Here is a 9936-nt window from a genome sequence, read left to right on the forward strand (position 1 = left end):
CTGAAGAGCTGAGGGACAGCACCCAGGTCCAGAGTTCAGGCCCCACAACCGGACCCAAAAAAGAAATAAAATAAAATAAAGTAAAATAATTAGTGAAAACTGAGTCTTTGAACAAAATGATTCTTTGAGGATTTGAGTTCTTAAAAGTTTTTGAATGCAGTATTAAAAACTAAGAAATCAATAAGAAAAATTTAAGCTAATTTTTAAAACCATCAATGGTAGCCAGTATCAAAAATAATTCAAATCTCATAGACTAAAAAGAAACTTAAATATTTATCTTAAAACTAAAGAGGTAACCAGTCAATAATGGCTCACATCTATAATACTAGCTGCTCAGGAGGCTGAGATCTGAAAATCACTGTTTGGAGGCAGCCTGAGTAGAAAAAGCCTTGCGATTCTAATCTCCTTCTAACTAGCAAAAGCTGGAACTGGAGGTATAGCTCTAGTAGTAGAGTGCTAGCTATGAAACAGTGGAGCAAGAATGTGAGGCCATGAGTTTAAGCCCCAGTACACACACACACACACACACACACACACACACACACACACACGTACACACACACACACACCAAAATCATTAAAAGTCCCTTAAACATAAAAATTCCCCGTTTCAAGATGGCTCATGAACAAGACAATATACCATATTTTACTGGTACCCCAAATAAGTCAGAGATTAAAATTTTGAAAAATTAAGTTTCTAGAGCTACTAAGTTTACAAACATATTTCCAAATATTATTTTGCATCTGTTAATATTAGAGCAGATAAAAATTTTCATTAGTGGATGCCAAAATTAAAAAGAAATTTTTATGAAAAGCAGATATTTGCAAGTTTTTAAAGTGCTTCCCATAGACTATTAGTTGCAAGGAAGAAAGTATAGAAATTATAGCAATCAGACCAGAATAGAGATTATAGAAATCCGACCTTAATAATCAAAACTCACCAATGAGGGAATATACATAGTACTACAATTAAGAAATACTAGGTAAATATAAATTGACTAACATTCTTTTAAAAGACTGTATCCTTCAAAATGTGAATGTTATAAAAGACAAAAAAATGGATGTGGAAAATGTTCTAGAATAAGGAAGGCCACAGACTCATGTCAGTTATATGTACTGCCTGACCCAGACTCGACCCTGCAACTGAATAGGAGGAGAATGGTATAAAGGACATCATTAAGTTAATCAGTGAAAGTGAAACAGGGATAGTAGACTGGATAAAAGTATTATCAGTGTAAAATTGTTAAGTTGATAATAACTCACAGTTATATAAGAAAATACTCCTAATCTTAGGAAAGCATATTATTTTGGAGTTAAAGAACCATGGTTATATAACTTTCTCTAATTGTTCAGAAAAAGAATCTCCATATCTGTCTCTTGTTTCTCTCTGCCTCTCACACACATCACATCACACCACACCACAAGTAAATTGGAGTAAAGTGTTAACAACAGGTGAATCTGGATAAATGGTATACTGGTGCACAATTTTGTGCGCACACATACACATGCATGCCAATTCTGGGGCTTAAACTCAAGGCCTAAGCACTGTCCCTAAGCTTTTCTGCTCAAGTACACTTGGCCACTCAAGCCACAGCTCCACTTCTAGCTTTTTAGGTAGTTAACTGGAGATAAGAGTATCATGGATTTTCCTGCCTGGACTGGCTTTGAATCACAATCTTCAGATCTTAGCCTCCTGAATAGCTAAGATTACAGACAGGAGCCACCAACGCTTGGATGATATACTATTTTTATTTTTGCACTTTTTGTAACAAATTATTTCCAAATAAGAATCAAAAAGCATCTATCAATGTAGTGAAAAACATGCTATAAACATAAAATAGTTCAGGTATCAACTACTCAGGTAACATTCCTAACAATATTGACCCTCAAAAGCTCTTTTGCTAGGTTAACAAACCACATTTCCACTCTTTATTTTCTTGCAGTGCTGGGGACTGAATCCCGGATGTTATGCATGTTGGGCAAGCATGCCACCGAGCTTAATGTGCTTATCACATTAAAAGCTGCACAAACACACCACATACCTGATAACTTTACAGTCTTTGCAAGTCAAATGAAGCTGAAATATATCACGGCATTCAACAGTTTCTATGAGCTGTAATGGAACCTGTAATTAAAAAGATGAAGTCCTCTTAGTCAAAACAGCATTGGCTTTGCAGTTCTTCAGTGTGCCCAACAAGAGTGATGAGAAAGATATACAGGGGAACAAAGCAAAGAGAACTACAAATTTAGCTGGGTCCAGAGTATTCAAGTGATTTCCTCAAGAGTAATTAGGGCTTCTCTTTCCCTAAATCAATGGCCTCAAGTCAGTCATAGCCAAAGAGAATGAAGGAGAGGCACCACCTTTAGAAGAACAGGGAAAGCTATTTCTTTAACATCAAATTTACAAGCTAATCTCTCAAAGTACTGCTTTAAGATTCTAAGCAGGGCACTAGGGGCTCACATCTGTAATCCCAGCTACTCAGGAGACTGAGACCTAAAGATTGTGGTTTAAAGCCAGCCCAGGCAGGAAAAGTCTGTGAGACTCTCCAACTAATCCCAGAAAAAGTGGGATGTGGTACTATGGCTCAAGTGGTAGAGTGATAGCCTTCAGCAAAGAAGGAATCGAGGGACAGCACCCAGGTCCAGAGTTTAAGCCTCAGGATTGTAGGGGGGGGGGTGTATATAGTGGCTACTACTTAAAGGTATTAGAACATCAATCTTGTCTTGCCTACAGAAAAAAGCTAAGATCAGACTGCAAAATAGGACTCTTGCTTGTTGACTCTTTTTTTTGTCCAAGACCAGGACTTGAACTTGGTATCTGATGCTTTTGCTCACTGGCCTGTGCTCTACCAAGTGAGCCACACCTCCAACCCCTACTTCTTGGCTCCCTCAAATAACAGAATAATTTTATGGCTTAGCATAAGCCTTTCAGAAAAGATCTTACTAGAAGTCTAAACTGCCTGAAGTTTACAAAGAAAAGATGACAGGATAGGTGCTGGGAAGGTGGCTCAGTGGTAGAGCGCTTGCCTTGCGTGCATGAGGCCCTGGGTTCGTTTCCTCAGCACCACATAAGCAGAAAAAGCCAGAAGTGGTGCTGTGGCTCAAGTGGTAGAGCACTAGCCTTGAGTTGAAGAGCTGAGCAGGCCCCATGACTGGCAGAAAGAAAGAAAGAAAGGAGAGAGAGAGAGAGAGAGAGAGAGAGAGAGAGAGAGAGAGAGAGAGAGAGAGAGAGAGAGGATGACAGGACAATAGCTGTTGGTCAGGCTCTCTGTTCAGTAGAATAGACCTGCGGGTATCAAGTGGAAAGGAGAAGGTGTCAGATAGTGCTCAAAGAACCTAATACTGGTGAAGTCCAATTTGAATTAAAAGACATGTTCAAGATCCTTGTGTGCTAACTAGGGTTTGAACAAGCTACAGTGGTTCCCTCCCTGTCAATCTTATCAGCCACAGATTCTATTGAGCACAGAATGCTTACAGTAGTGGATAGGGGATACAGAAGGAAGTCAAACAGGAGGGAAAGCATCTGAACAGGGTGGGTATCCTCAGGGTGACATGAGGATCCATCCCCAGCCCCTGAAATTATCCTGACTCAACCTTTGGTTTTAAAAAGCAATTTCTAAAATTTCAAGAGAAAAGCCTAGTAAATAAACAGATATACTCATTCCTTGGAAAAAGGATGGCTTACTTGTGTCTTGCATTCTATCAAGCCTAGCCAAAGTGTGGCTCTGGGAGTTGCAAGTAACATTCCAATAATTCCTGTTAAGCAATAAGAAAAGGGAGCCAGTCTCCTCCTTCAAGGCAGAACAGACAGAGAAACAAGAGTGCTCCCTACACAGTGTGGCTTCAAGTCAGCTGAGCCAGTTTCAGAACTGGCTTCCTGTAAACTCTTCCCCACCAATAAAGCTGCCAGAGCCAGCAGAGAACTCAGAACAAGGATGCAGGATCAAATAGAAGTCCATGTTAGAAGTCTGAAACAAAGAAACAGAAACTGGGACACAGATTAAAGAAGAGAAGAAAGCAAAATATTACTCAGATAAACGGGTGGGAGTTGCTGTTTTGTTTTTTTTTTTACCTCAAGGCCAAAGCCTTCTTGCTACTAAATCTCTAATCTACAAGAAAAAGAAAAAGAAAAAGAAAGAACTCCCTCACAATTTTAATAGGACTAGAAGAGAAAGACTAAGAAATCTTACCTGTATTCTGAGAAAAAAGTTTGGGGCTCATTGCTTTTGTTTAAGTCCTTAACCTTAAGGTGTTGTGAGAAACTATGGCTGATATAGCTAAAAAATCAAGAACTTAACCATCTAAGAAGGAAAACAAAAAGTCCTATCAGCAGGGATAAATTACAAAGGAGTAATGTGGAAAACAAGATAGGAGATTAGAAGAGCACATTGATTTGTCCTCAAGCTAGTCTTATTATAGGATTCTCTGTAATAGCCTCATTGCCCATCCCCCAATATACTCATACTAGTGACTGCCAGATTGGCAATTAAGAAGTCTCAGTTTCAAAAATCTTGCCAAAGCCGGGCACCGGTGGTTCACGCCTGTAATCCTAGCTACTAAGGAGGCTGAGATCTGAGGATCTTGGTTCAAAGCCAGCCCAGGCAGGAAAGTTCGGGAGACTCTTATCTCCAATAAACCACTAGAAAACTGGAAGTGGCGGTGCGGCTCTAGCAGTAGAGCGCTAGCCTTAAGCTGAACAGCGCAGGGACAACGCCCAAGCCGAGAGTTCAAGCCCCATGACCAACAACAACAACAAAAAATTGCCAATTAGGATTTTGCCTGCTTCCTAGTTTCCTTGTGTGGAAGTCTCCAGCCTTAGCTATGACATTGAACTCTACTTTCTGAACTTCAGATGGTTACCATTTAGGAAGTTTCATGCCAGGGCCTGAAAAGGGCCTTCAGTGGAGTAAGCCTTACAAATTCATTGTGAGGGGCTGCTCTCCCAGCAGTAACCTGCATGCCACATATCCCTTCAATATCCTTCCCTTGAAGCTAGAAAAGATGAAAACCACTAATGCTGGACAGTGAGATAAAAGATGATCAGCTTCTGCGACCTTTTCCGCAAATTCAAAGATCAGATAAGTCCTACATCTCTGCTACTGGACCAAAGCCTAAGAATTTGTGCCCGAATGAGCTTCTAGAATAAAACATTCCAGAGCATGCAAAATATCCATTACCTAAACTGTAATATACAATCTAATATACAATTTCCACATATTTTAACTTTTATTCTTAAGGAGGAAAAAAATGGCTCCCACATTTCAATCTGATTGGAGATTCTAGCATCAAAAACAACTTTTTATTTAAGTCACAGATATAGAAAACAGCAGATTTTAGTACTCAGGCAGATTGTCACAAGGCAAGTTGAATATGTACCAAAAATAGGAACATACAAAAGAAATACCTAGTTTTCTTTTGCTCAAGGACAGTGCTCTACCACTTGAGACACAGCTCCACTTCTGGCTTTTTTTGGTAGTTTATTGAAGATACGAGTCTTACAAACTTTCCATTATTTGTATTAGAATACAGTATCTCCTTTTACTTCTTTCTACCCAGTGGTCCCCTTTAATTCTCTATCCACAGATTGCCTTCTCTTCCTTCTAAAAAAGGTAGGCAGGACTGTGTACCTTTTCCTCTTATACCCAACTAAAACTTAGGATGTTTTTTACTATGTTTCTCTACTTAGTACGTTTCATACTATGTTTCTCTACTTAGTATGTTTCTATCTATGTTTCTCTACCTCATTAAGACCTATTCCATTTTTCTTGTTTTCTCAAGTTTCCTCTCATGTAGGGGGAAAAAAAATCTCTTGCCATTTCTATAAAGAACAATTCAAGTGCCAATTTCCTTTCACCATATATGGTCTGCTTTTCTTCTCAATTCCCTTCTATTCTGTGTGAGCTATACTTTAGTTTTCTTTTGGTTTTCTTTCACAAATAAGTGGCTTCTCCATCAGGGATCTTCAAGAGAGGAAAAACAAATTTAATTTGAAAATTCCTTAGAGGCAATTTCATCTGTAGCAGAATAGTAGGAAATCTAAAATCACTTTAAGTAGTCCACAGCTCACTGACTCAGTGTCTCTTAGCAACTCATTTTCTGTTTGCTTCTTTATCTTCTACCTGCTAGGTTAATTCTATCACAATTTCCTATTATAAATTTCATCAAATTCATGCTCAAACAATGTATCAAACACAATCAGTGCTGTTAATCAAGTCTTCAAAAGGTGAAAAGTTATCATATAAGCACCAAAACTCATAAGAGCATCAATTCAAATAGCAGAAGAGTAGCTATTTTAATGGCCATGCACAGGCATCAAAGATCCAGTTTGTCATCATATTCTACTATATTTACTCACTCAAATCATTGTGTGTGTGTGTGTACAACCAAGTGTAGAAATTGGATAATTTTCACCTTTCTAAAAACAAACTCTCTATGCCTTGATGGGAAGTACTTATATACATATCTAAGGTGGAAATGGCATAACTGAGTGAAAATTAAGACATGTGGAGTCTAGGCCTGGGAAGGTGGCTCAGTGGTACAGTGCTTGCCTCACATGCATGAGGCCCTGGGTTTGATTCCTCAGCACCACATAAGTAGAAAAAGCCGGAAGTGGCGCTGTGGCTCAAGTGGTAGAGCGCTAGCCTTGAGCTGAAGAGCAGAGGGACAGTGCTCAGGCCCAGAGTTCAGGCCCCACGACTGGACCAAAAAAAAAAAAAAAGACGTGGAGTCTAAAGTTCACATCTGTAATAAACTATGAGAGTTTAGGAACTAAATATTTTCATTTCAAAACCAGAGCAGGAAGATTGTCACAGATTAAAAGGCAACACTGCTGTTGTTCACCTTAGATATAAGACAAAGTATCCTTCTTGCACTGGTTTCTCAGGCCTCCCCTGATGCAGGAATGCTAGGCCAAAGAACATTACATCTTAACAAAACCTCCTCTAGAACATGCAGAGTGAAGGTAGTTGTTAAACAAAGGGGAATGTGAAGAAATGGTAAGGAAAGGTATTTCCAGAAGCTGCACTAGAGGCCTTTGTCCTAACAGACACTGGCAGATCAGCCTGGAGACCCAAATTCTAATGTCCTCTTAAATACTAACACTGATTATCTGACTTACTTCTGCTTAAAACTCAAAGTCTACATTTTTTGAAGGTCATTAAGGTTATTATTCCACAGCTTACGTAAAGTCTTTTCCCCACAAACTTCTCACAGCACACCAACTAGAACTTTGGTAAGAGGGAAGGGACTCATGCAGAAGAGACACATTTTGCTGATTTGCGAGTGAACAAACATCTGACATTCAAAACCAATTTATTCCAATCAAACACAAGTGCAGCATCCACCTAGGATTTCTCATGCTACTTACTGGGATTTCAGAAGGAGCGGATTGAGAAGCAGTCTATTGAATTACACAACAAAAAAATGTTTTAAATTCCACTTGAACACTCATGACACATAATTTCTCTAACATTCAAAGAAATATACCTCTGTGTGTATGTGTGTGTGTGTGTGTGTGTGTGTGTGTGTGTGTGTGTGTGTGTGTGTGAGTGTGTATCTAAATATAGTTTGGAAAAATAAAAACTAGGAATAATTCATACTTCAAATACTACAAAATGAACTCTACTCAGTGGTTTTTTTACTCTAATAACTGAAAATTTGATGTTCAGTGAATGTGTGATTAATATTGTTTATGGTACCCAGGCTATAGATAGATTTTACTCAATGTTCTGTGAAATTAAAAAAGAATATATGATATCAAGGGGCTATTTAAAATTTGATGGAGGAAAAAGAAAATCTTGATGGCAAGTGATTTTGTCATGTGCTAAATAATGTAAGGTGGAGTAGGCCACAGCATAGATAGCACATCTGGGTCCTACTGGTTTAAATGGGTTTGATTTAGATACAATAATCTTTAACAAGAGCCTTCCAATCATACATATTTTGCTAAAATGCTTATGTGCTGACAAAGTAAAAAGGGACAAAGAGATACTACCACCAACTCTCTGATGTCCATCCAGGACCTGATGCAGGAAATTGCCTGGTGTAGCTTCAGGTTTCAGGTACCTTACACTGTGGTGAGATTAATGTAAGGGTAATATATTGAAGTGGATAAATGTTAATCTCTCAATAGGAAACGTCTGATGTCCCTGTGATGTCAAAAAAAAAAAAAAAAAAACTTTTGCACAATTATTTTTTGTGAAAAATCCATTTCTTTGGACTTAAAAAGTGACTTGTCAGTTATAGGCCTTAGAAAGTTATAATACAAAAAAAATTTTACACGAGAAAATTTAAAAAAGTAAGAGCAGTGTTCAGTTTCCTTATGCATTGTATCTCAATCAGACTAGAAGATCAATAATTCTAGTAAATAATCTACTCATGCAGCAATTCCAAAAGACAAATGATGACCCAGGCCTATTCATACAGATAAGATTGTTTTAAAATAAATTTCAAATCCAGTAAGAGAGAATGTCTAATATCCATTTCTAGTCCATATTAACTTCAATCACTTAATATTTTACTGAGTAGCATGGTGTCAAGAGACAACATAGATTCTGAAGATGAAAAGTAATAAAAAATTACATCTACTAAATGTTGTAAAAGAGTGTTTAAAATACAGAAGAAGCCCAGTAAGTGTAATGAACCATCAGGGAGAGAGCTAAGACTGAGCAATAAACTTCACAGAGGAAGTTACCACCTGAATTAAGTTCTGACAGATGAAGAGAAGTTCCCTGGTCAGGAAAGGAATATATGTGAACTGTGAGGTATGGTTGGGCAGGTAGGCTGATCCAGGTAGGGAAGAGGAAAAGCAGACAGAAAAGCTGGCAGAAACCAAAGATCATAGCTTCACATCATGCTGAATAATTGATCCTCATTTGAGAAATAGTAGTATGCTATCACTTCAAGATAGTGAGAATGGGGCTGGGAAGGTGGTTCAGTGTGGTAGAGCGCTTGTCTTGCATGCATGAGGCCCTGGGTTCGATTCCTCAGCACCACATAAGCAAAAAGAAAAAAGCCAGAAGTGGCACTGTGGCTCAAGGGGTAGAGCGCTAGCCTTGAACTGAAGAGCTGAGGGACAGCGCCCAGGCCCAGTGTTCTAGCCCCACGACCGGACCAAAAAAAAAAAAAAGATAGTGAGGACATGATTCCAACTGACACTATTCCCAAACAAATCTAAAATTTGCTATTGAAATAATTAGTCAAAAATCAATAAGCTGGTAAGTAGGCAACGATAAGGGAAAATGCAACTAGGTGAAACTACCATTCTCACATGCAATGAAATAATCCCATTGGTTCCAGCCATTTTAACACTGAAAGAACACAAAATTAAATTTGATAGTTTTAGTAGTGGAGGCATGGCTCAAAAGGTAGAGTGACAGCAACGAGCAAAAATGCTGAGCAAGTGTTCAAAGCTCTGTATACAAGCCCCAATACTAGCAAAATTAATCAAAATATGTATGTGTGTTTTATTTAATCACTTAATTCCACAGTAAATGGTGTGTAATTTTTTGCTGCTGACATGTTAATCCCCATCCTTTCCTCTGCTTATCATCACCATTCAATCCAAATGGAGACCTCTAAACAAAATGCTACATAGCATAAAGTTCAACACTTCCTCTTTCCTTGTTAAATTTGGTGTACAGCTTTCATTAGTGGAAAGAAAAGAGATTTAAAAGAATGATCATAACCTAAATCTGGAAGTCAGAAAGAATTTAGGTCAAGCTGGGCGCTGGTGGCTCACGCCTGTAATCCTAGCTACTCAGGAGGCTGAGATCTGAGGATCGCGGTTCAAAGCCAGCCTGGGCAGAAAACCGGAAGTGGCGCTGTAGCTCAAGTGGTAGAGCGCTTGCCTTGAGCTGAAGAGCTGAGGGACAGTGCCCAAGCCCAGAGTTCAAGCCCCACGACCGACAAAAAAAAAAAAAAAAAAAAGAATTTAGG

The 9936-nt window shown here is 38.7% G+C and overlaps 1 protein-coding gene across 9 annotated transcripts in view; it reads right to left on the minus strand.

The window, feature by feature from the left end:
• Window positions 1–9936, minus strand: part of Mtmr3 (myotubularin related protein 3) — a 115508-nt gene that overhangs the window by 37760 nt on the left and 67812 nt on the right. For 5 of the 9 annotated variants that reach the window (XM_069994558.1, XM_069994555.1, XM_069994553.1 and 2 more), the window contains exons 6-7: window positions 7367–7399; window positions 2043–2125 (exon numbers count right to left, since the gene is read on the minus strand). In XM_069994558.1, the coding sequence (XP_069850659.1) occupies window positions 2043–2125; window positions 7367–7399 (116 nt within the window). The remainder of the gene's footprint in view (window positions 1–2042; window positions 2126–7366; window positions 7400–9936) is intronic. The other 4 variants (XM_069994556.1, XM_069994562.1, XM_069994560.1 and 1 more) reach the window with 1 other exon arrangement.

Source organism: Dipodomys merriami, unplaced genomic scaffold (genome assembly GCF_024711535.1).
Source record: "Dipodomys merriami isolate MVZ:Mamm:240054 unplaced genomic scaffold, mDipMer1.0.p SCAF_45, whole genome shotgun sequence".
NCBI classification, from domain to species: domain Eukaryota; kingdom Metazoa; phylum Chordata; class Mammalia; order Rodentia; family Heteromyidae; genus Dipodomys; species Dipodomys merriami.